General features: G+C 35.7%; 1 protein-coding gene and 2 long non-coding RNA genes across 4 annotated transcripts; 2 read left to right on the top strand and 1 right to left on the bottom strand.

Annotated features, from left to right (window-relative positions):
• Positions 1 to 4,323: 4,323 nt before the first annotated feature.
• On the bottom strand, positions 4,324 to 8,368 carry LOC128041880 (uncharacterized). The gene is made up of 2 exons (XR_008196843.1): positions 8,100 to 8,368; positions 4,324 to 6,489 (listed from the first exon to the last, which is right to left on the bottom strand). It is a non-coding gene; the product is annotated as an uncharacterized LOC128041880 (long non-coding RNA).
• A 222-nt stretch (positions 8,369 to 8,590) lies between these two features.
• On the top strand, positions 8,591 to 9,122 carry LOC105784932 (uncharacterized). The gene is made up of 2 exons (XR_008196842.1): positions 8,591 to 8,737; positions 8,868 to 9,122. It is a non-coding gene; the product is annotated as an uncharacterized LOC105784932 (long non-coding RNA).
• Positions 9,123 to 23,275: 14,153 nt separating this feature from the next.
• Positions 23,276 to 26,605, top strand: LOC105784905 (probable ubiquitin-conjugating enzyme E2 18). Of its 2 annotated transcripts, XM_012610841.2 has the most exons (7): positions 23,276 to 23,499; positions 23,653 to 23,756; positions 23,863 to 23,965; positions 24,069 to 24,132; positions 24,284 to 24,346; positions 26,144 to 26,232; positions 26,335 to 26,605. In XM_012610841.2, the coding sequence occupies exons 1-7, from the start codon at positions 23,470 to 23,472 to the stop codon at positions 26,428 to 26,430; spliced, it is 549 nt and encodes a 182-aa protein (XP_012466295.1). In that variant the 5' UTR covers positions 23,276 to 23,469; the 3' UTR covers positions 26,431 to 26,605. The 2 variants fall into 2 exon arrangements, with proteins under 2 accessions (XP_012466295.1, XP_012466307.1); XM_012610853.2 differs by lacking the exon at positions 24,284 to 24,346 and having other exon boundaries at positions 23,279 to 23,499.
• Positions 26,606 to 27,599: the final 994 nt, after the last annotated feature.

Below are 27,599 nucleotides of genomic sequence, written 5' to 3'. Positions count from 1 at the left end.
ATTGATATCTGAGCACCTAAAAGGTGAATGAAAAAAGAGAACTATAGAGAAGCATCAAAGTATTGGAATCAAAAAACACAATGTTATGGAATGATATGAGATACATGTAGGGAAAGGCTATGAAAAGAGGGGATAATTACGAAGCTAATGGAAATGCAAAGATCATGACAATATGCATCTTCATTAATGTTCATTGAAATGATAAAGAGCAAACATAAGCTCTTACAAAAAGAACCCTAATACTTAGGGACATACACAAAATAGAGAATTAACATTGAGCATTACTCTAGAGAGAACGTAAATACTATAAGGAGATCCACAACAGTCTAATTGTTCAAAACATATCATGGGGGATAAAGGTGTATCATTGAAACATCCTCAATTGCACCACCCTTATTGTTCTGAAGAACCTTTTCAATCAATAACAATGCACTTTGTAGATTGTATCGCCCCGGGTACATCATTCCCGCAGATGTGAAGGTTTCTAATAAAGGAGGATACGTCATTGGCTCCTATTCCAATTCTCGACCTGAGGTTCTTGCAATTTTTCTTTTTTATTTTTCTGCAATTGTTTTCTCTTCTAACATATGTCCGATTCGAACCCTAAATCGCATCGAACCTTGTGGTGTATTGGTTTCAAAGCTTTAGCTATCCTTTGCTGATATCTTCCCAAAATTTTCTTCGCTCGAGCTCCTTTTCCCACAGTTAACTTAATTCTTATTTTGGTGTTCCTTAACAACTTGGGTGTGGGGATCTTGTTCCCTTCGAAAATGAATGTGAAATTGATAAATTTAAAGAAACGAAAAGAACATTCCACGGTATCCTTGCTTACTTCGATGTAGGGTGCATCAACAGAGATAGATGTGATAATGTCTTCCTCACCAGTGACAGTAATCAAATGACTATCCATGATAAACTTCACTTTTTGATGGAGAGATGAAGGAACTGACCTAGCAGAATGAATCCAAGGCCTCTCTAAAAGGCAATTGTATGAAGGCGTGATGTCCATGACTTGAAACTCGATGTCAGATACATATGGGCCCACCTCTAGAGGAATTTAGATCTTTCCTATAACCTCTCGTCGTGTCCCATCAAATGCCCTTACTGTGGAGTGACAAGGCCTTAGATAAGACATATCAATTGGCATCCTAGAAAGTGTGCCAAAGGCTTGACATTGAGTGCAGACCCGTTATCGATGAGCACATTCGGTACTATGTAACCCTTGTAACTGGTTGTGATGTGTAATGTTTTTACAGAGCCCCTACCATTCGGTGGCATTTCGTCATCACTAAAAAAGATGAAATTATCTGCATTCAGGTTATTTACCCACCTATCGAGCTTTTCTACAGATACATTGCTCGCCACATAAGCTTGATTTAACACTTTTAGCAATACGTTTTGATGTAGCGCTAAGTTCAACAATAGAGATAATACCGAGATTCGCGCCGACTGCTTGTTTAATTACTCCACAATGCTATATTCACTGTGCTAGCACATTCGGTACTATGTAACCCTTGCAACTGGTTGTGATGTGTAATGTTTTTACAGAGCCCCTACCATTCGGTGGTATTTCCTCATCACTAAAACAGATGAAATTATCCGCATTCAGGTTATTTATCCACCTATCGAGCTTTTCTACAGATACATTGCTCACCACATAAGCTTGATTTAACACTTTTAGCAATACGTTTTGATGTGGCTCTAAGTTCAGCAATAGAGATAATATCGAGATTTGCGCCGACTGCTTGTTTAATTACTCAACAACGTTATATTTATTGTGCTTAATAAACTTCAAGAATTCATGTGCTTCTTCCTCATTCACAAGTCTTTTAACTTCCTGCACAGATGGCATTTCAACATCAACCTCAACCTCATGCATCGGTGCTTTTCCTTTCTAGTTCGAGTCAGCGACTTTCTCCCTTGGTTCAACCATCTCGAGGGAATAACACCTCCCGCTGCGGGTAAAGTGTCCTACTCCACTAACGCCTTCATTTGCAGCATTTTACTTTTCACCTTCAAGTGCAACAATATTGACATCATATTTCCATGGTACCGCCTTATTGTCCTTGCAAGGGAAAGGAGATGGCACTCTGATTATCACCTTTGGTTTAACTTCTTCCTTATTTGCCTCGTAATAAATCACCAAAGGCCGATCGACGCTATAAGGGATAACTAATGGTTGATTACAAGAGACACATATTTCCCCTTCCTCGGCCTCCTCCATTCTGTCAAATATCTTGACCTCCTTATTATCCATTATGTCCTAAAGTAGTTTTTTGAATTCCTCACAAGATTGGATGCCGTACCCTTCGACGCCATAGAAGTCACAAAAACTTTGACCTTTTTTATTTTCTTCTTTGAAAATTTTGTTGGATGGACAGAACAAACCCTTTTCAACCATCATCTCCCAAACCTTTCGCAAAGGCGTCCTTACTTTGGCAACACAGCTTTTGGCTCGCCATTTGTCTTCATTTGTCACCACATTCACATTACCATCGGTATGATTAGGAAGAAGGTTTCCAGACACATTACTAACACCATCAAATCGCATAATGCCAGCATCGATGAGACCTTGAACCCTCTTTTTAACGACAAGACAATTTTTTTGTAAAATGCCCTTTATTTCCAGTGTGATACATGCAACTAGCGTTAGGATCATACCGTTTTGGTATGGGGGCTTCAGGGGTGTCATATAATGTGGGGATATTAATTGCTTCTCCAATAGTTTCGGGTATAATTCTCCGTATGATATGAGAATTAGAGTGAACTGAGGTTTTTCAGAACTGGGTTTTGCTGGTCTTTGTTCATTTTTGGGTTGGCTTCATATAGGCATGGTGTTCCGTGGGAACATGGTGAACGATCTTTGGTTATTCATGGCGTAGACGGGGTAAGGAGGAGGTACTTGACAGTAAGGACCTTGGGGAGAAAAGTAGAAGTTTGAAGGTGGGCGAAAACGAGGTCGTGATTGGGCTGGGTACGGATTGGAGTTATAATGGCTCTCGGTTCCAACCATATGGGTTTTTGCCTCCTTTTTCCTTACGGGTACTGCCCTTTTTGAAATCGCTGGGCCTTCCATTCTCCCACTCTTGATGATGTTTTCTATAAGCTCCCCGATATTACAATGTTTGCGAAGTCCTTAGTGGCACTTTCTACCAACTTATCGTAAAACGGCTCTTTTAGAGTGTTGATGAAGAGGACTATTATCTCAGTTTTAGTTAATAGGGGTTCTACTTGAGCCAAGATATCCCTCCATATTTGCGCATATTGTTTAAAAGTCTCCGTCAGCTTCTTTTCCATCATCTGCAAAGTTAGTTGATCAAGTAATATATCTGATACATGCTTGTATTGCTCACAAAATGCTGATGCTAAATCCTTCCATGATCGGATCCTTTCTCTACTAAGTTGATTATAACATCGAAGAGTCGATCTGACCAAGCTATCTTGGAAGTATTGTATCAACAATTTATCTTCATTCACGTAGCCAGTCATCTTCCTGTAAAACATGATAAGATGCGCTTTTGGACATCTCGTCCCATCATATTTTTCAAAATCTGGCACCTTGAATTTTGGGGGTAAAACCAGATCGGGCACCAAATTGAGCTCTTTGGCACTCAACGCAGAGAAGACTTCAGTACCTATTACCTTGAGCCTCTCTTCCAAGATCCTATACTTATCTTGAGCGTTATGATCATCAATTTTCAACCTTTTTATTTCTACAGGATCATTCAGATCTGGAACAATTGGATCTGAAAGATTAGCCTCGGGATTCGATACGAATATCCCTTGCCCTAGATGAGTAGGTGGTGTAGGATGTTGCTCCAAGACTGTAGGTTCCCCTCTGGGTATCCTCTTTGTGTTGCATGGGCATGAGGTGGAGTGAATCCTGGGGGATAGAGTGGATCCTAATTATTATTAGCTCTTGACTAGGGCTCTATGATATCAGGGTTCTACATAGGTCCCTTTGTTTTGACCAAGGTTGTCATCATCTCCATCATTTTGGCCATTTGATCTCTTTGCTAGAGTGATTCCTCTCGAGATCTTACCATCAGGTCTCTCGCCTCTTGTTGTGACTTAGCCAGACGCTCTTGCAATTCTCTTTGGGTCCTTTCCATCCTTTCAATTCTTTCGTTAAGTTCAGCATCCATAGCTCTAGCTTTTAGACGCGTCCTATAAGAATGAGGTGATTCCAGACTTGTAATGTCGTAACTGTGGAGTATACGATTTTAGCCTTAGTGAATGATTAGGGTGATATGTACATGCAATGAATGAATGAATAAATGACTAATGAATGTTAGTCATGCATAAATATGCAAAAAATAGGTGTTGATTTCAAGATAGCCCCATACTTGGGTGTTTCATTAATCAAAAGAGTCAATTACAAAACGTTTTTCCATCTCTGATTTAACAGTTACACAAATTTCCTAGCCACATCTCCTTGTTTCCTTACACGTTCTAGGAACTCCGACATGCTCGATATTTGACTTGGAGGGAATTGGCAACTGAGAACTTCTACTTCATCCGATAATTACACTATTTGCACAACCGCCTTGCGAATTTCATTGACCAAACTACCAATATGCATATCATTTTCTTGGAGGGCTATTTTGTAGGCATGAATTTTTCTATTATGCTGACCGTTCTTCTCTTCTTTTAGGAGGTCATCCAAATGTTGCTGATGAGCTTACAGCGTATTTTCTAAATCTCGTATCTTTCCTTTTAGCTCTTGACACCCAGGCTGGCTAGTCATTAATTCTGCAGACATGGTTTCGTATTCAACATTCTTCTTCCTTGACTCTATCATAGCACGTGCAGCTTTTTCTTCTTCCTTCTTTACTTTCCCTCTCTAGAACTCCATCCCACCTTTGATGTTGCTTATTTCTTCCTTCTATTCTGCAGATGATTTGCCCAGTCCACTATTTCTTATAATGCCTCGTAATTTCTTATTTTCCAAATGAAGATCCCTTAAATCCTTTCTCGTGATCTCAACTTCTTTTTAGACTTTCTCGGTTCTGGATTTTTCAATTTGAACATCAATTTGCAGCTTGTAGTTTTCCTCCTGAAAAGAACTAATATCTCGTAATAGCTTGGCTTTTTCGCGTTCAAGTTCATGTCTTGCCATCTCCAGCTCGGACGGTGCTTCTTCTGAGAACAGATTCTGGAAAGCATAATCAGTCGACGAGATTAGTTGATTCTCCACTTGTCGTTGTCTCTATATGTCATAATCTAGAGTAAAAGTATCAGCATAAAGAGCTAAATCCATTAGGTAGATTTCCCTCCAAGAATTTACAGTATCTCGAACCTTTTTCATGTAACCCTTACCCGTAAAGGCAAACTCAGATTGTGCCAATCCACCGGTAGCTGGTATGAATTGTCACGAAGCGAACTATCTTTGAACCATCAACGGAGCATATCTAACTCATCCCCATAATCCTAGTAAAGACACCCAATCTTGGTTTCCACACTTGTATAACAGGACAGAAAGACAGATCCAAGGTGCTCTCCAAGTTATATCCTTGGCACAGAGGTTCTGAAAAATTAAAATCCAGTGCTGTTCAGTGACATTCTTTGACCAATCTTTTTCAAGGTATGCTGCTAACAGAGCAAATGTCATTGAAAACATATGGAAAGGTATGTGCTTCACTTTCCAAAAGTGGCTAAAAATCCAAGCATTAAGTAACTGAGCGCATCCGATAAAACGTCATTCCCCTTTCTTCCTACAACTATTTAGAGATCTAAAAGTCTCGGCCAAGATGGTCAGGACAGGGTTGATTTCTTGCCTCAAATTTTCTAAAAAATCCACTACCACAACTTCTTTGTGCCCAAGAACTTTTGGGAAGACGATTAGTCCATAAATGGCCAAAGCAAACAGATCCACTCTATTCAAAATATCTGGATGATTTTGAACTAAATCTCGAAGAGAAAACCATGGAACACAACTGAATTCATTCTTCTTCCTTATCTGTTTTTCAGCCCATGTATCAGTCATCCCTGTCAGCTTTATTAGCTTTTTCTTGAAGGTCATCGGTTTAGACTCTTTCACATATATCTTGTTGAGTTGAACATTGTCAATGCAAAGTAGGGCGGCATACTTCTCTATGGTCGGAGTCACGTCTTCCTGATTGAAAGTGAAACACTGGTAGGCTAGGTCCTAAAATCGAACCATGGTTTGAATCAACTGCTCGTCCACATTGATTGTTATCAAGTGAGCTATATCCTCATACTTTTTAGTGAAGATGCCTCTAGTGTCTGAGTCTCACAGATTCCAGATCCTAGTCAAGTTTTCGAGGTCATTCTGACGAGCATTCGAAATCACATGCCCGAGAAGATTGGAGATATATCCTTTCTTTAAACTATCACCTTTTACTTTCTAGGTCCTTAAAGACCAGTCTTGAACTACAACATTCTTCTCGGTTACTTGCATAATTGACTCCTCTATCAGAAACCCTTTTTGGTAACCAATCTCTAATCAACACTTTCCTAATAAGATACCTATGATGCGCGATGGGAAACAAAATGAAGACAAATAAACTTAGTTAGTAATCACGACAAATATAAACGAGGGAAAAACTATGGTAAATCTAACAAATTAAACTATTTAATCATGCATTTTGGAAAAACTGACCCACGTTTTCGCCCCATCATGCTTTACGAAATAAACCTACCCCACATACTCATCAGATAATTTATCCGATCCAAATTTATTAAACGAACCTGATTCTCTTGTAAAAATTGTAAATATAAAAAAAAAAGGTAGAAGACATTTCTCCCATGTACTTATTTGGTGACTATTTAACGGACAGAGGTTCGGTATGGCTCTAATTGGGTGGCTCGTACGGTTCACTATATGTAGTTTTGGTTCTAGAAAGGTACTCGAACTGTCCATACTGTCACATACTAAGGCTAGTACGGAGCCTCGTACTAAGGCTAGTATGGAGCCTTGGTCATCACCAATCACAGGCTCGCGAGCTTAATTCAAGGGATCACATTTACTTATGCCTATGCGGAGGGACAAGTTAACTCACGAAGGCATAGCGTTTACTTCCACTTAAATGGACGGAGCTCGGATGGAGAGCTCATGTTATGCAAGAATGCAAGTGCATGGTGTGTGGGGAGAAACTCACAAACCTTTTTTTCTTTTTATTTTTTTTACTAAAAAACTAAAATCGTAATATTTAGAGCTGAAAAGCAAAAAGGGTAAAATAAGTTAGAAAATATTTACAACATGACGCATATGCATGATTTTTCAAAAACGAAACTTAGGGACCACGATTAAATGTTAATTTGAACAAGGAATTTAAAATTTTTGACAACACACGTTTAATATCAGACTCGACTCTCTACTTGGTCCTCAATGGAGTCGCCAACTGTAATGACCTAAAATTTTTGCGAGCGCTAGTCGAGGTCATTACGAAAGGAAATTTTATCTTGACGGTTATTGAAAATTTGGATAAAAGTCTCAATTTTACTTAAAAAAGAGGAGCCGCCACCGATCCTTTTTCTAGGTGTGATCGGACACCCATTAAATTCTCTTTTGAAAAGAAAATTCATTTTTAAAATTCATTTTTAAAATTCTTTTACAAAGAGTCAATTTTAGGTCTACGTCAAAATCCAGAGAAAATTAGAGTTCGAGTGTCGGTTACGCACGAAGAAAGTATTAACACCTCGTGACGCCCAAAATTGGTATCTCGTTCAACGCGTGTTGTCTTAATTTTTGAAAAATACAAGTTCAATTTAATATTTAATATTTAAATTTTGATAAATTACATATTATTATATTATATTTTTAAAAAATTATTTGATAATTTATGAATAATTACAAAAATAGAGATTTGATTTGAAAATGCGAGAATTTTTTAATTTTTAGAAAGGCGTCTCATCTTTAACAAAAATCCATTATATCCACCCAACGTAGCAGTGAAATAAATGGTTTAATGTTAAACTGATTCGTTGCCTCATGTACTAAAATAATTTAAAATTTAAAATTAAAAATAAAGTGAACATAATGATATTTCTAAAAAAAACTATTTAAAAATGTCAGTTCAATTAAAAAGGAGATATCATCAAAATACATGGACTACAAAAGTGGATTAAAAATTTACCAAAAGCCCCAAAGTTATGGGTTTGATCCAAGGCAAAATGGGCCTCTTTGCTTTTTTCGCTTTGGGCAGCCTTTGGTGTTGGGTCTGTTGCTGATGGTATTGGGCCTGCTACTGCTGGATCTGGGCTATTGGGCCCACTGGGTCTGCTGGTATTGGGTCGGTAGTACGGGTTCAGTGGAACGGGTCGGGTCGGACCCAGCTGTTCTAGTTTTTTTTTTTTTCTTGCTTTTTCTTTTTTCTTTCTTTTTTTTCTCTAGCCTTAGCCTTTTCTTCTACCCCTTGCTGCCGTCGATTCTTCTGCCCAGCAATTTGGCTGTCGCCGGCGTTCTCTCTTGAAGATAAGCCTTCTTTCTATCTATTTTATTTTTTTGGTTACTATTGTTGTTTGGGTTTCGGTTTAGCTACTACCTTTGTGATTGTTGTGCTTGATTTGGGTTTTTTTGGGTCTCGGTAGTGATGAGGAAGGTGGAAGGGCCATGGGAGTGATGAGGGGCTCGGCTGGTGGTCTCAGGTTTGAGGGGTAAGAGGGATTGAGGGAGTGGCTGAATGGAGGTTGGTTTCGGTTGTGCAGCAATGGAAGACAACGAGTCGGTGAGGGTGGATTCGGGTTTGAAGGCCACCGATTGGTGGTGACGTTGGTTTCTATTTTTGAAGCTTTTTCTTTTTTTATTATTTCCTTCTTTTTTCGCTGATGGAAAAAACCCCCCATTTCTTCTTCTTTTTGTTTCTTATTGTTGCTGATTTTTCTTCTTTCTTCTCTATTTTCAGGTAACAGTTGAGGGCCATCATAAACTTAGGCCAACCGCCGGAAGTAGCTGAGGGTAGGTGCGCAAAATGTGCCTGGCGGCTGCTAGGGGACAACCTAACGTGATGTGCTAGAAGGACTAGATTGTAGAAGACGCAAAAATCTCAGGGCCAAAATGTAATTTTAGAAAAAGTTGAGGGCCAAAATGTAAATAGTATATTTTTGTATTTTTCTGATTTTCCTTTTTTATTATTATTTTTTATTATTCTTTTTTAAAATTAATATAGCATAAAAAACTAAAAACACTAATGGGCTAAAGCCCAAACAAGTCCAAAATTAGATTAATATAAGCCCAATTATCCAATCACAACAGGTCAATCATTGGGCCCATATGAGACAGACCCAAACCCTAAAAATAAAAATTAAAACATGATATTCGAACCAGACAAAATTCAGTGATTACCATCCTAAAAAATTTAGACAAATAGAATAAAAGAATATATCTTTAAGAAATTAGTTGATATACTTTATGTGATAATTGAATTTTGTCATTTTGATTAATATTTTAATTGCACTTATGAGTTAAAAGTAATTTATAACTAGACTTTAACTTGATATTGATTTTTTTATTTAACTTTTGTTTAATTGAATATTTTTTTAAATTTTAATTTTAAACAATTTAAAGATAATTTAGTAAAATATATTTCTTATTTTTAATTTTACTGTAATAAGTTAATTGATATAATATTAAATTAATAAAATGATTATTTTATGAAAGATTAAAGGTTTAGAAAACCCTAACTTTTTAAAAAATATAATTAAACCCTTTTTTTACACCGATTGAACATTTGATCTGCAAAAATGCACTAAAGTAGTCTCTTTGACCATTAATTTTAACGGTTGATTATTTTATTTTGGCCTTTTGTCTTGTGGCATTTATGTATTTTTTAAAAAATTATCTTCTTTAAAATTTTTATTAAAAAGTATACAAAATTATAAAAGGAAATTTTAAAATTATAAAATTATTAAAAACTCAAAAAATAAAAAAAAGATTATAGAAAATACGAACACACACATATTTCAAATAAACAACAAAAAGCAAAGTGGTCACGAAGATTCATCAAGCCACCAGATACAGTATTGACAGTTAAGCAAGAATTATCTAACTTCACCCAGTTTCTATATAGATCCTTAAACAACTCACTGGAATAATGCATAAAAAACAAAATTAGTAGCTAAATAAGGGGTATAGCCCGATTTTAATTTTTAATTAGGCCTTTAGGTCAATTTTAACTTTAATTAGGGAAATAGGTCGATTTTAGGAGAACGAAACGGAAAGCGCATCCAATTGGGCGCACTTTCTGCACAGATGGCAGTAAAGTGCACCCAACTGGACACACTTTTCCTCAACGATAATTGTAACGGCTTTTTGACCGTTGCCGCGCCAAACGGTAAAAAAAATTAAAACCCAACAATAATTTTTTTAATGCCCGATAAAGCTAGAAATTTAGTAAACGTAAGGTGGCTTCTACATTTAATGGATTTCAGTGAATGCACAAAACTAAGTTTGGGATTTGTTGTGTTGTCGACGTTATACCGGGAGCTTTTTCAGGTAATGCAACCGGATAAGATGTTGATCATTGGTTGCTTGCTGTTGCTATAGTCATGGGCCTAGTGGCGAATACCATTTCTATGTCCTAGAGCCATTGACACATATATGTTCCCGTTGGTGACAGGAAAACATTATTTATCAATAAATACGTAATTTGTGCAGTAAACGTTTTTATTTATTATATGTTTTGCCTAATATATCGTTTGTACAGGTGGAACCATGGTCTGAGTTATGTGGGACTACTCAACGAGTTGGAAGACGTTAGGCTATTGTTCGATCAACGGTTGAAAATCGAGGTTAATTTTCTATGTTTTTTGAACCTATATTAATTACGCAATGATTTGTTAAAAATATCAGTACATAATGATATTTACAATTTATGTTTTTCTGTTTAAATAGATGCCGTATGCCGACCTTGAGAGCATATCTTTCATCCCGCCGAAAGTGTTGGACAATCGGGATATGTGGGATGTGAAGGTTTCATTGATAGTGTACGCGGTGGTGGAAATACATGAATCAGACCGGGTTCTACGGTAGTTTGAGTATAGGTAACAAATTCTACCGCCAACGCGAGACATGAATGAACTGCACAAGGTGGACATGCAGGGGAAGAACAACGAGGATTGGGCTGAGAAGCACAAGGAATACATCCAAGCTTGAGATCATAAGATGGAATCCATAACTTCCCATGAACAATTTTTCTTGGGGGACACGGAGACAGCTGATGATTACTTGACACGGTCCAGAGCTACTGGCAAGTCGTATCTGCTACCACCGGAGGCAAATAGTAAGAAAATTCAGTCAAAGAGGTAACGTCGATCACCATAACAGTATAAGAGGGGACACAATCACACGACAAGTTCGTCATTAGTTCAGGCAGAAGATGCGTCGTCTGTGGCTACGAAATATCCGAGTTAGTACCCTCAACTTATTCCCCTTCAATTCAGTAACCCCATGTATCTTTCACAAGCACCACCATCGCATATGGCCGATTATTTTGTTCTTGCAGGTTCATATTTTGGGGAACCAATGTCCCCCATATACTGCCCTCCCATACTGTTGTCGATGTCGAACCCTATATAGGGACAGATGCTGACGTATGTACCGCCATCGATGATGATACTGATGCAAACGCTTATGCATTAGTTGATGTCCGGGTCGATGCCGCTGTACCCAGAATTTGGGACACCTTATGGTTACATGCCTATAATGACCCAAACACCGCGCACATCATTGTTTTATCGTGGTGGCTCATTGTCGCAACCACTAGACACGGGAGTGGAGAATACACAATGGTAGGCGAAGACAATGCAATAATCGACCACGGAAGAAGATGATGACGCTACCGATCCCAAATAAACAGTTGCCTAGGGGGTCATGCCAGGTACCTATTCATGCAATGATGATGAGGAGGAGGAAGTCTACAGGTCCGCACTTTCAGATACACCTCTAGAGACACCTCATGTTGAACCTCTGGTTGTATGCCCGGTTCCACACAGAAATCTTCCACGTAATCGTCGTCCACCGCCTTGCAGCACACATTCTCCCCCAATGATAAGTGCGATATATATTTGGTTATTAATATTGTGATGTAAATAAAAGTTGACATAAAATAAAAAATAGTTAATTATTACAAAACAATCATCTTAGGTGTTGTACATTATTAATTATTACAATTAGTATAAAGTCTTTATTTGAATAATACATTTGTCTTTTCATGAGTTATGCGTAAGTTAACAATAAATAAGAAATTAAACAAAAGGAAATACGCAAAGCACACTAATGAATATGAAATTTGGTAGAAAGTAATGTTATCGATGCTAAGTCCCCAACGTATCCCTGTATAGAGAACATGCTGTCTTTATATGCCCTAGGTTTATACAATACTTGCATAATTTTTATTGACCGTGCGTCTCCTGAATATCTATATTGTTTTTTATTCAGGTGGAATTCGGGTAACCTTTTGGGACGTGACACAGGTCCTTGTCTGGCACCAATTCGAATGACGCACTAGACATAGACGGTTACATATTCTCATCTGGAATGAGTGGAAATTCAAAACTCCACACACTATGAATGCGTTGTAGTCGGTGGACGTTGTTGATGTAAGGTACTCAATATGTATGTTCCCACATACAGCAATTGCATGTGCGCGTGGGAACCAAAATGCTTGGAATCTCCCATAATTGCAGGTCTCTTCCATTAGGTTCACACGATAGGATACACCTAACATTTTTTCATTGGGCTTAACGTGCTTCGTGACTCAAAAATCGAGGTTTTAACGCTAGTGGTACACTACATACATCATGTTTGCTCTCATTGTACTTCGCCGAATCCCTTGCATCATGTCATCGCAGAATGTACCGTCGTCTACTATTTGTCCAGGATACGTTGACACCATCTTAGAAAATAAGACAGCCAGTCAAAAGTATATCTTTTTGACAATCGATGTTACTGACAAGTGGCGTGTCTCCTTTAGTACCAAATTGTTGCACTCGGCCAAGTTTAACGTCAAGTGTTTGTATCGTAGACCCTCGTTGTATGACTACGACAATTGTGCTCAAGTTGTTCAACTTTTGATAAGATCGATGTTGGACGAGCTCATAACCTATCGGTAAATAGTTACCGGTTAGTGCAATCAAATAACCCCGTATTTGAATATTCGATGTACAATAAAGACATAGTTGGAATTACAAACCCATGTTGATGACTAGATCTCACTCAGTCACCGAAGGATATTTTTGGTAGTAATTGGATCCCACATGTCGTATGTAGTACAAATGATAAATGCGATTCTAGAGGGATCCTTGACGATCAATCGTCGAGAGTATTCCAAGTCCTTTATCTGATATGACACATGTGGGCAAACGTGGCGGCGTAACCCGGTTAGGAAGAAATCCCAACCATCTGTTGTTTCTCTAGGAGTTATTATGAACGCTATAGGCAGAATATTCTGATTACCGTCCTAAACAACGACAAGCAACAGATGCTGTTGATACCTTCCATACAGTTAGGTGCCATCAATTTGACCCATAGGCTTACAATGCTGAAATGCCTCATTGCATTGCTCAAAGGTCCAAAAGAACTAGTGGAATACTCTTTTTCAAGGACCAATTGATCGTCGCAGTACCCTAGGTGCGTTTCGAGGTCAGTTATAGAACTTGGTATGTACCAATCTAATACCTGACACCATTGCCATAAATAGTTATACGATCCCTCCCACCCGTGATGGAACTTCTCCATAGCTTTTTTTTGTGTACCCCAGACTTTGTAGTACATTGGAGTGTGTTGGCTACGTATGTCTGTAATCAGCACCGATATTTCAATTTGGGGACTGGCCTTCACCATCGGTAGAATAATATCAACAATCATGTTCGAGTCTAGCCTCGGATGGTCCTGACTTGCACCTGTCACAACACAGGTATGGAAACCAGGATATTTCTTTATCGTCCACATCTCGATTTTCTTCCAATAAGATGTCATGATTTTCCACTTACATCTCTCGTCCTTTATTGCGCACTTTCCTTCGAATTTTTCAAAACGAGACTTCATGACGTAGTAGTTCACACCATTCTTGATGTTGTACCACTTTAGTGCAACAAGAAAACCATCTTTGTCGAGGTATTCCATTCTAACTTCCAGTACTCTCACATCACAATATGTGCTTACATAACTAGGTGTTCTGTGCAGAAGCCGTGAAAACTTTAAACCACCATTGACCAATAGGTCGATGTTTGTCAAATGAGGCAGAGATTCATCCGGCCTGAAATACACATCTGGATCCGGAGAATTGTCCAAGGCGTCATCGTTGGACTCGCAAGGTTTTAGCTCCGTTATAACCAGATTTGGTTCAAAAAATAATGTTACTTCTGAACCATCCGAACCGCACTGCCAGATTGACTCAGGTTCTGACTCCTCCATCTCGTTTGCGTCCACAGCCCATTCTTCCTCACTTGTATGCCCTTCCTCTTCTGCGCCTTTATTGTCACATTCGAGCATGGTGCTGGAGGTACCTTCGCTGCCTCCGTTGAAAGAAGTAAGTCATCAGTTCTCTTGTAACCCATATGCCCGTCAGAATATTTAACGGGTTGATGACCGGTGTACATCGATGATCCCCCAATATAACTGCTTCTGCCCCATAACATCAACCTAGTCTCAAAGTTGAAATCGAATGTACTGATTGAATGTCGAGCCAGAGTGTATAGATTTGGGTTATGTTGATACCCAAACTAATACTAACCCTCAAAGTTTATATCGATCCCGAAGACCGATGAGTGTCTGTTTATAAATGTTTCGGGAACATCATAGTAGTCATTTTGAATGAGACCAAAAAACCCACCGCACAACCCTATACTAGGACTTTTTGATTTAGTTACAGTACCTGTATTCGCCACGACGATGGTCGAAGATGGGCCAGATTTATCAGTATTGGTGAACTTGACATATAACTCAATAACAATATTTCCACTTGAGATATATGATGATATGGCCGTCTCGAGATCCGTCTCACTAATCACATCGAATAGCTCATACTTATAGGGGTCAACTGATGCAAGAAATCTGCATTGCAACCTTGTAATTCTTCTCTGGAACGATCCCTAGACTTTCCTCTTAATTCTGACATGTAGCTCACGCATTTGAATGGTACAATTGAATGCAAATTCCACATACTTCACCCCTACAAACACCACCACAAACTCTATATTACAGATTTAACCATTAAACGGATTTCACTCGTCGACTCATTTTAATATCAATCACGATTTGGATGAATAAACGCAAAAAATAAGTGAAGAGTTATCCGAAAGACTACACACAACTCTCACCCGTGATGCAAGTTTATTTTGTTTGATATTAACTTGATTCGTGTCTTTGGTATAAAAATTACGTCCTTTTTATAAGAGAATTATATAGGGTGAAAGAGAATACGTGCTATGAATTTCGTTGCATATTGTATGGTGCAAATACATGCTATGAATCACCCGTTTAGAAGTCAAATAATTTCATCGAGATTCGATGCTACATAACTAGCTCTACAGTTATGCGCAAAGGTTCTTTCACCCTCAGAATATAGGAAATTTATTAGAGAAAGCTTGCCCAACTAGGGGAGCTTTCTCTAACAAATTTCCTATTCCATAAGGCAGAAAAGCCTGACGCTTCAAATAATTTGGATGCTTTAAACACTTCAACACGTTTAGAATATGTTCCAGCACGCTTTCAAGGTTTTCCTTTGTAAACAGACCCTTCCCTGTGGCTATAAAATGGCTCTCACATACCAAGTTTCATCATCCCTCAATCATATAAATTCTCTCCAATCCTCTTCATTTCTCCACTATAAATTATTTTTCGGTCTTAAAAATTTCAGCCACTAAAAATATTTGGTTTACGTTCGAAGTATTCTTGAGTCGTCAGTAATGCGATATCGCTCCAAGCCACACACGTTTCATATATCATGTCGAGATGGGATCATTACCTCCGAAGCCTATCCTAGGGAAGTCGATTATAGGATGATTTTGTTTTCTACGATCAAGTGTGGAAGTTGACATAGAGGTCTCAATTGACGACTATTATGTGGTAATGGATTAGGGTATAATGGGGGTGCCAATTGAAGGTCCTTACGCAGCCACGAGCTCAATCTTTTTAAATACCCAAAAATGATACCCTGTAAATATCATACAGAAGTTTGATGGCATATTCATACATAAAAAACTCTAGGGTTTCCTGCTATAATTGGTGTAATTTTTTTTCCATTTTTAGGCAACTAGTACATTTAACCTTCTTTCTTATTTGAAGGCAGACACCATTGTAGACACAAGAGGACTCTCAGGCGGGGAGCGGTTCTTGAGGTGCAATAAAGGTGATGTTCATTTCAAGGCGATGACAGTTGTCATTATTACACAGCCCATTAATAACTACAACCACTGCCATGCTGACTTGAGTTTGACCTCTCTTGTGCCGGAACATCCGCTCTCCCCTCGAGAGTCCTCTTATGTCCATCTCGGTGTCAGCCTTCAGACAAGAATGAAAGGTTCAAGATACCAGCTGCTTGGAAATAGAGAAAAATTTATGTTGATTACACCGGAAGTTCCCAGAGTGTTTTCGTATGATTATGACATCAATCTTATATATGGTATATATAGGGCATTGTTTGCAGGTATCTAAAACGCTTGAACTCCTAACCGCGTAACAACCGTCACCGAGCCCCTAGTTATACTCGAACATGTGACTACATCACGACTGCCAATTGGGACATCCACCTGGAATTTAACCTTCGATTGTATCAAGCACTGTCGCCCCTAAGACCTGATTTCCACAGTATGGGTTTCTCAGGCAATGGTTCTATCCTGCCATGACATATGAAATGTATTTGTGCTGAGACGCATTATTACATCCCCGACCCCTCAAAACTACCTAAGAACTTTTATCGTTTCAGTCGAAAACCTTGAACACTATCTATTTACCCTAAACCTTAAAAAACCCTAAACTCTTACACTGATAAAATAAAAACCCTAACCCTAGAGAGAGAAACAGAAAGTGCATCCAGTTAGACTCGCTTTACTGCCATTTGTGTGGAAAACGCGCCCAGCTGGTCGCGCTTTTCATTTCTCTCTCCTAAAATTGGCGTACTTCCCTAATTAAAGTTAAAATCAGCCTATAACCCTTATTTAGCCAAAATTAGTAGCATATGAACTGGTCATTTATTAGCTTAAAACAATGGAAGAAAATATGACAACATGGAAATCAAATGTCAAAATAAACTTAGCTAAGAGCTAGAAATGAAAATTAAGAAAAGAGCCAAGAAGAGAAAACAAACACGATATGAAATATCATAACGGAGAAAGAGAGTGTTGTATTGACTAAGAGAGGATTGAGGGATTGAATTGTTGATGGTTCATGCGAGGGAATATTTATATATAGTAATTTTTATATTTTCATTTTTAAAATTAAAATATTTTAATATTTAAAAAAAACTTTTAGAGTTTTTAGAGTTTTTAATAATTTTACAAAATTTTAAATATTTTTAATTTTTACAAAATTTGTATTATTTTAAAAGAATTAAAAAACTCATAAATGTCATGTGGGACAATTTCACATGATACATGGTGAAATCAACAATGCATAATGATTTATTTGGTTCTTCAACTTTACAAAAAAAAATATTTTAGTTATATATTTAAAATGTTGTCTTTTTAGCCTTTAAACTTGCGTTTTTTGTCAAATTACCTTAAAATGAATGGCAAAATGAATTTTTTTAACTTTGCTGATATGATATGCACGTGGATTGTCATGTGGACAGCACTTATTATTTTTAAAATTTAAAAATTCAAAAAAATAAAAATCACTAAGATTATTTAAAATTATATTTAAATTTTAAAATTAATTAAATGCTAAGGTGTCATCTACGTGTCAATCCACATGTATGCCACGTAAGCAAAATTAACAAACATTAACTTTTTCATTCATTTTGAAGTGATTTGACAAAAATACAAATTCAAAAGTAAAAAGAACGAAAAATTAATTAAGAACGAAAAATTAATTAAGAGCTAAAATAACTTTCTTTTAAAAAATAAAAAAAATCATTATCCAAACTGAAAGAAAAAAAAAACCATCTAGTTAAATGGGCTACTTGGGTGCATTTTCTAAATCAAGAGTTGAATTGGAAACATTTCCATACAAGATTTAATTTTTCAAAAAGGTTTAAACATTTTCATTTTTAAAATTTTTAAAATCAACGTATTTATATTTTCAAAAATGCTAATTTTTTGAAAATTATGACTTCGCCTGAGTTTTTATAAACCTAGCTTTGATACCACTAAATAACACCCTGAACCCAGTCGAGACGATTGGAAACACAAAAATTTATGTGTTTTTACATGCCTTTTTTAACTTAAAATCATGCTATTTCGGTTAAATTCTTGTCGAAAAATAATTAAATATTATAAAATAATTAAATTATGTTAAAAATATGAACATGATGAATTTTAATTAATTTTATAGTTAATTTTGATTAATTTTGACTATTTTCGACAGATTCGCACAAAGGGCGAAAATTGGCTTGGCAGACAATGCTCTAAGAATAAAATCGAGAAGCAATTTGAAGCATCGAGGCAAATTTATTTCCAGCCTAAGATGGTCCAAAAATGTGTGTTAATTCATAATATAATTAATTTTAATTTATTCCCAATTTAATTTGGGCTAAATAAATTATTATTAATTAATTAATTATGGAAAAAAAGGGTCCAGTTGAACCGCATTGGTTGAATCGCATTGGTTGAATCGAATCTAGTGAACCAAACTAGCCACCAATTGGGCTGCCCAGAACTGTCCATATGCTGACCCAAATCAGCATTTTAGCTAACTAAATAAGCTTGCAAGGAAGCCCTTGAAGAACTTTCAACCTTGCATTCAAATCCCTCCAAAAAATGTGGTTTTATGGATTTGCCCCAGGCTATTTTTAGTAAAGTTGAATCTCTCAACTTTGCCATGTGTGTGGCCAGCCAGGGGGTCTCTTTGGCCGATGGAATTAGCTATTTTTAGCAGCCACAATCAGCTATAAAAGCCACCCCTTGCTGACCATTCAACTCATCCCTCACACTCTCATTCTCTCTTCTCCTTTATCACTTTCTCTCAACTTTTTCTTCCCATTTTCCCTTTTGTTCAAGTGCCGATTTCTTCTCTTGGGAAAGAGGTCCTCATCAGCCATTGTTGAGCAGCAATTAAAGTGTTCATAAGCCACCTTAATAGCCGAGGACAACGGAGAACGAAGGACGGAGAAATCAGTCAAGCCACGGAGAAACACCGGATTTGCTTCTTGTTCCCTATCTCTTTAAATTTTGTTGTTGTTTTGACAAACATGTTTATGAATATTTATGCTATTGGAATGGTTATTTTAATCAATCTAGTTTGAATTTAATTCGTGTTGGGTTGATTATATTTTGACTGCTTGAATTATTGAAATTGTGTTTGTGCTGTTATAGGCCTCGGTAAGATGCTTGATTAAGTAAAATCATGCCTAAGTTATTATTGCAATATTAATTGTTAGATAACTAATGAATTAATTATTAAATCGTATTGAAATTGTAATTAATCGACACAATACTTAATCAGTGCATGTTTATTCTTCTAAGGTAGTTGAAGTTAATTTAGCATTGTATTTGGCGATACATATGCCTTGCATAACTTGCAAGATTATTGTGATTAAACTGTTTCAAGGTAGAGATACTCTGTTACCTCACTTGATCTTTTATATGCTTGTGAAGATTGATTAATCGCTTGGATTGACATTGAAAAATGTTCAAGAGATTGATTAATTTAATAAGTATGTATGAACAGTAGTTAGCAAATTACCGAGTTGCTGTGAATTTGTTCGTAGCAGTATAAACATAAGTTTAATAATTCTAAGTTAAAGGAATGTAATTAACCCAACACAATTATATCGTCTTGATTAAACCTTATTTAAAATCATGCATTAGAACCTTTTTATTTTTAAATTTTTTTACTTAGTTTTTAACCTTTAGTTTTTAATCATCTTTAAACCAAAATATTTTCTATCACCAAAGTGTTTTAACATTAATTTCATAAATATTTCTTTTTACAGTCCCTGTGGGTACGATAACTCGACATTTACTTGTCATTTTATTACTTGTTGCGATTGTGTACACTTGCACATTTTCGTCGTTCCAACGATCTGACTTGAATTTCGAACCTCACATTAGCCACCGAAGTGACTCTCCATTTAAAACTTTATGAATCACACCAACCAACCATACACACTACACATTTGCAAAATATTTCATATAGAAAATTTGACCTAAGTGCATGCTTTTCTAAATTAATCATTTCATTCACAAAATTAGAAGGTATAAGATGTACCTTAATACTCGACAATCTCCCTTAGCTGCAAAAAATTGTTAGTTCATTTAATTATCATCACATTAATCAAGTAATAAAACCATCCAAACAAGAAATAAAGCAAGCAATTATAACGTTTGAAAATCCCAAAGTTAGACAGTCTGTGATGTTCATTTACAACCCGCTGAAAATTTTATTTAGAATTTCTAAGTCTAATTCTAATACTAAACCCTTGGAACGACCCACATTGCCTTCACTTCAGAATTTAAAAGCTCAACACACATACACTAAAAAAATGTCTTACGATGGGTCATCGATTTGCCACTCTCCTCGCTAACCCGTGAACTATTTATCTACAAGGTAAAATAAGGAGTGTGAGCTTGGAGAAGCTGAGTGAGTACACATGCATATAACACAAATATACACACCAGACATGTTAGGATTTAAACATACTTTAAAGTTCACATATAACACAAATTGCATACTCAACATAGTGATATATTGGCAATTTGTGAATATGAAACATAGTCAAATTATATACTCATTGGATAAACGGATCTCCAAAACACATCATATGACTCATAAAATTGTACGATATCTCCATGTAAGTGTAGCACGTATGCTCACTCTCTAAACACACCATGCTATCTACGGTGAATGGAGCTATGCTTGACATTCCCTTATCTTTCCAACGCTATCTCCGGGCCACAATGTCCAATACATAATAAAAGGGTGAGTACTCACAATCCTATGGCATGGCAATGATATCCAACGGTTTCAAGTGTTCACATTGCCAACATATCTAATTAATCACATTTTATCATACAATATAATTGGCTCGCACTACTATTGAGCTCGCACTTAGCATTTCACAATAATATAATTTTACACTAATCAAAACTCGCAATATCTTAAATCTCATAATTCACTTACGAGTTCCTGTATACATAAATGCGTATTATCAATAAAATTCATATGTTATAAAAATCCATATTATATATATTTTTTAGTTCATAAGCATTACAAAACCATATACAAATATATATTACATATATATACATAGCTATTTAGTGACCTTTGTCACGTAAACTTTAGCATACATTAAAAATCTCATATACATTTATATATATTAGATAAAACAAAACCTATAAACATATATATTATACAATAAAACCCACACATATAATAATATATATATATATATATATATATATATAGCCCCACTCATAATATATGAAACCAAAGCACACGCATATATATATATATACCAACCCCGTATATGTATTATATAAACTAAAACCCACTAAATGTGACACATATGTATAACACCAAAATCCATTAATATATAAACTATATACAATAGAACCATGCATATGCATATGTATATTATATTATATATATATCACCAAAACCCATTAATATATATACTATATATAAAATAAAGCCCACGTATATATATTATAAGTTCATGTATTTTGTACCATAAAATTATACAGTGTATATACTCAACAATTCAACCAAAATTGTAAGGATTTGTATAAAGAAGAAGTCAAGGTTCCCATACCATAAGGGGGGGTTTGCAAGCCACACTTTGACTCTCTAGATTTCTCAATTCATGCTAAAACATGACATACAAACGCACTCACGTATAGCTCACCACGGCTTGTCAAATTAGACAACTTTTCACTTGCCTTTATCCCGGTTTGTTGAGGTTTCACCAACGTTTTCAACTTCACACAAAAATATACATATTACTAAGCATTTAAAAACAATCTAACTTATCTCTTTGTGTTCATACAACGGCTCTCCAGTCATACATACTTATTCGGCTTATTTTGTACAATCTATTTTGCTTAATTTCTTCTTTTTAACTTAATTAAATCCTTAATTTCTACCTCTTAACCCCCTAACTTGTACCTAATTATGGATCTAGGCCGACAATTCAACTCCATTTTACTAGACACTATTTTCCTCGAAAAACCACCGTTCATCCTCATTCTCAAAAGAAAACCATTTAATTTATACAATTACTTAAAGATTTTTGATAAATTGAATTTCTAAACCTCTTAATCTCGTTAAAATATACTAAAATCATTTTAAAAACATCTCTTAGCTTTTTATTATGAGATTCACCATTTTTATGCAAAATATATCTTTAAAATCATAAATCTTTAAAATAGATCTATGAAAATTCAAATTAAAAACACCTAATAAAATTTTAATACATAAGATAACAATAGATTTACCTTTAATTTGAAAAGTCCACGAATTTGCGCCATTGAGCAAAAACAAGCTAAGTTTAGGTGAGAAATTAGGGAAGAAAGAGTGATTTTCTTACAAAATTGAAAGAATAGAGAGTGTTTGGATGCCAAGAAAATATAAAAGATGCTTTTTTAAAAAAAATTGGACTATTTCCCTCTAAATCCTCTCCTATTTCTCTCTTGTTCTAATAACTTTCTTTTTAATAATTAGTCTTAATTTACACATTTAACCTCTACTTTAACCATTATTCTAAATTAGCCTCTATTAATTTTTACTAATGCCCCAATTATTGATATCATTATTATTTAATTTAATTATTATTAACTAAGTATTTATCTTATTCTATTTTAATTCCTTTGACACAAAACTCGATTTTCTCTCGAACCCACAATCTAATGTTCATTTCTATTAATCCGATTTTTGGAATTGATATTGAATCTCAACTAATTTATCCATAATATATACCTTATCTAAATATAAAATTTCAAATTCAAATTTGGAAAGGAAGGATTAAGAATTTTCGTATGCCAATAAGTAGATTTGAAAACAGTAAAAAACAACATGTGATAAGTTTTAATTAATTTATTATAATATTGATTTAATATTATAAAAGAAACTTATCAACTAGAATTAATTATGGTAATATCGAATATTCCACATTCGTGTTTTTCTTTAATAAATATAAGTTGCAATCCAGTGTAGCACCCAATCCTCTCCATGCCACGTTGATCGACCGATTTACGACTCATTTTGTGACATTTTTCTGGCTCCTTCGATTTACTGACATTTTTCTCCAAAATTCTCGAGCAATAGTAATTGACATTTACAGCCTAGTCTATAAATTACAGCAGATGGCACCGTCGTTTTTCATTTTTCTCTAGCTCGCTCGCGCAGAAGCCATGACTAGCTCCTCAGCTCATTCACGCAAGGTTTCTATATTTTTTCTAAAAGAATTTTTATGTTATCTATTTGCCCTAGTTGAGGTTGCGTCCGCCAATTTGTTTGATTTATTTTCTTTTTTGTTTCTCTATTTGTTTGACTCTTGTTTTTTACTCTTTTTGTTTGGAGTATGCTTTTCGTAGGCTTTAAGCAAGATCGCATGTAATAGACTCCAGAAAGAATTAGTGGAATGGCAAGTTAATCCACCCACTGGATTCAAGCATAAAGTCACTGATAATCTCCAAAGGTTTTTTTCCTTTTTGTTTGCTATTTTAATTAACTTTTTCTGGATAGTTCTGTTAATCGAGGGGTTTTAGTCTGTAAATTTTTGGATTTTTATTTTTGATGGAAAGATGGATAATCGAAGTCAACGGAGCCCCTGGAACGCTTTATGCTAACGAAACTTATCAGCTTCAGGTTGATTTTCCTGAGCATTATCCTATGGAGGCACCCCAGGTACCTCATTTACTTTCCATTTCCTTATTGTTTTGTTCTGAGTAAACAGTGGAATTGAAGATTTATGAATGGAGATCGTGGTATTCTTTTGTTGATTGAGCAGGTGATTTTCATTCCTCCTGCGCCATTACATCCTCACATTTATAGCAATGGACATATTTGTTTAGGTATTTTATAGGGTTTGTTTTTCCGTTAATCATTGCTGGACTCGGTGATTTGTTGAGGATAATTTGTTGTTTTACTTGTATCTAACTACAATTATCTTGAACAGCTAGTCTTTTTTAATCTTACTGCTTGGGGTATCTGTGATGTTTACAGCTGATGGAGAACGTTTATTTCAGAAGTTTGCAGAACGTGATATGATTATTTGTAATCATAATTGTACTGGTTCTTTTTTTGACATATCGCTTTGAGTTCCCTGACACCCTCTCTCCTTTATGGATACATTGTTTCCATTAGTCATGTGGTATTTGTAAATTACAATTCAAATTGCCATGATAAATTTCGATAAATGACATCTGCATAAATGGGAGGTCATTTAATGTTCCATTGGTATTGCATATGATTAGCACTTTCCTTGGATGTAAGACTAACAACGTAATCGACATAGCATCTTATATCATTGTTCATAGTAGTTCTTGAGCCATCTATTTATATTGGAACTATTCACTTATGGTGTTATGTTGCCATTTCCATCATTCATTTTTCTAGTCAAGCTGTAAGCCTGAGAGTATATTAAGGTTTGCTCAGAAATGTCTAGTATATTATATTGCTAGACTGATATAGGATAAGTTTCTCCCCATGTTTTTCTTTCAGAGGTGACTTGCTAGAGAGTTTATGAGTTTTTTTGTCGCTGTCCTATGTTTGGAGATGCTCTGTTCTAGCATATTACTAGTTATGGAAGATGTCTAAGAGAGGTTGCTTGGTCACCTAATGGAAATATTAATTAGGAGAAAAATATTCACTGGAAGGTGTCTAAGAGAGGCTGGTCATCTTTTGCATTTAATGCGACTAACTGTTTAGCGAAGTACTTGTTTTGAGCAGTTTACTCATCATAGCCATGAATGAGTCTTGACCATCTAGAATGTTGTATGTATCACACAAGAAAGTAAAATATGGTCCGTCCTAAAAGTTTGTCTTTCGTGTCTGTGGGCTTTACATGATCCTCAAGGTGTTGATGATTAGGTAAAGTTTCATGAAGACTTAGAATATGGCACTCTGGTGTGAACTGTTCTTTCTTTAGGTGTTGATTAATTGCAACCTTCCTGGCCATTAAGAAATCTATTTTGCATTGTTTTGTTAGTGTTGTCTAGGCATGTGCCTAGGTGTGCTTGCGCCTTGGCACTAGACAACAAAAGCGCCTTAGACCTTTTTGAGTGAACCTCATTTGGGTGCACCTAGGCAATCTTTTTTGTAAGGCAATAGGTGCAAAAAAGAAAGGCCTACTTGATTGAAGTTCTCTTTAATTTAATTTTTTTCTCACTTATTCATTAGATGTACCTTTACTAGTAATACAGAGTGTGTATCAACCCTCTACTTCTTAGTATTTGAAAATCAAACAGAAAACCTTGAACATAAGGAAATCTTGCATATTGAACCAAAGTAACTACATATGTCAATCATCTTTTAGAGAAATTAGTCCACATTCACACACATACTGTGCTTTACTTTCACTTGGATTTTTTTTTTCGTTTTTGCAACTTGTCCCCGAGTCCGTGTAAAGGGTCTAAGCACTGTGAGTGCACCTTGTGTCCTTGACAATTCTGGTTTTTCTGCATCAATTTATATTTTATTTAGCAAGTCTCCTTGATGTTTGTGCTTCATGCGCATGTGGCTTCTCATTTGTAGAGTTTCTGTTGAGTTCACGAATATTTGTTTTGTTGGTTAGCTATACCAGGATAGCATGACCCATAATAATTTTCGGCAAATATGTGTGATAAAAAACGTGTCATTCAGCTATTTTTCTGGTGTGCATTTTAGTCCAAAATAGGTTGAGGAAGCAAATAAATCATTAAAAGAGTTAAAACAATTAGTCACACGACGTTCTCGGATAATGTAGAACAACAGGAAAGGCTGCTTGATCATTAGTATCCATTTTGCACTTCTCTTTGTGATATGCATGTGGTCTATTATCTAGCTACCCAACATTCAAAATCTTGCATTGATCCTATTTTGCAGATATTCTGTATGATAGCTGGTCCCCAGCCATGACTGTAAGTTCTATCTGCATCAGCATTCTCTCCATGTTATCAAGCTCAACTGCCAAGGTTTGTTGGAATTATTAGCAATTTGACCGTTTGTTTTGTTCCCTAAGATTTGGCCTTATATGTTCAAAGGTGGAATACTGAATTCACTCTCTAATTATGCAGCAAAGGCCGGCTGATAACGATCGATATGTTAAGAACTGTCGCAATGGCAGGTCTCCCAAGGAGACGAGATGGTGGTTCCATGACGATAAAGTATAATAATATGAACTTATTGTCCATAATCTGTGTATAAAAACTGAGGCTACAGGGATAGGTAATCGTTTACATTTGTCATGCTGTGTATGAAATTATGAATTAAACGTAGATTTATTTTGAATATTGTTACCTAATGCAAGAAGCAGACTGAACAATATAAACCTTTCTTTTCTTCTAATCCAGTTATGCACGCACTTTGTTGTTTTCTCTCTTCTTTAGTTATTTTGTAGTTGTTGACCATTTTGCATTTGGTCTCCAACATTTTAAGGGAAACAATTTAACATTCGCTTTGGATATTCTTTTTGGAAGCTACTGTAGAAGATTGGGGTGAGGATTTACATGTTTAGTAGGTTCTCAGTTTTTATATAAATTTTTACGGAAGGGAAGAGTCTGTTTGTACTTGTGTATGAATTTTACACACTTTCTTGACTTTTTTTTATGACATTTTAACAGTTTAGTTGTTAAATTTATCGTATTTATCATGTATGTAAAATTTTAAATCAATTTGATATATATTTCATATCGATTTAAAATATTGTTTACTAATATATATTTAATAGTTATAAGTATTTTTAGAAAGCAAAAAGATAAATATTAAAATTCTATATGAACTTTGATCTAATGTGTGATTTGATACGTGAAGTTTGACTAAAATACCATTTCAAACCATAACTTGCATATATACATATGAAGCCTAAACATCTATTTATATGTCACTTATAACCTACCCCAAAATGATAAAAAATCTACTCGTTGAACAAATAGTGTGAACTTCGACTTGGTTTCCAATCGATTGCAGAACTTTTGATGATCTACAAGAAATCAAACAAAGCAAACATAAGCAACATAGTGCCTAGTAAGTTCATACAAAATTAAACATAACTTACCGATCTTAATATAACGTAAGAAAATATCACACACACACATATATATATACAATTTGGTAACACGACATTCTTTGTCCTATGCATATCACAACCCAACAAGGTTAGCTTATTCACATCGGAAACATATATCGTAATTCATGCTTATATACCAAATACAACACAAGCATACATAATACATATCCATACCCTAGTCATTAAATCAAATATCATTTCCATTTCGTATGTCCGATTTCCACCCGATGAACTATAGCAAAATAGCGTTGGATACATGAGATAAAATGCTCA

Source organism: Gossypium raimondii, chromosome 1 (assembly GCF_025698545.1).
Source record: "Gossypium raimondii isolate GPD5lz chromosome 1, ASM2569854v1, whole genome shotgun sequence".
In the NCBI taxonomy this organism is placed as follows: domain Eukaryota; kingdom Viridiplantae; phylum Streptophyta; class Magnoliopsida; order Malvales; family Malvaceae; genus Gossypium; species Gossypium raimondii.
This window is presented reverse-complemented; position numbering and strand designations above follow the sequence as displayed.

What these genes read in the sequence shown, in the direction of transcription:
- LOC105784905 (XM_012610841.2), top strand. Translation starts at nt 23,470, where the DNA reads ATGACTAGCTCCTCAGCTCATTCACGCAAG. An exon ending in GTCACTGATAATCTCCAAAG is followed by an intron (nt 23,757 to 23,862) that starts GTTTTTTTCCTT and finishes TTTGATGGAAAG; the next exon opens with ATGGATAATCGAAGTCAACG. An exon ending in TATCAAGCTCAACTGCCAAG is followed by an intron (nt 26,233 to 26,334) that starts GTTTGTTGGAAT and finishes CTAATTATGCAG; the next exon opens with CAAAGGCCGGCTGATAACGA.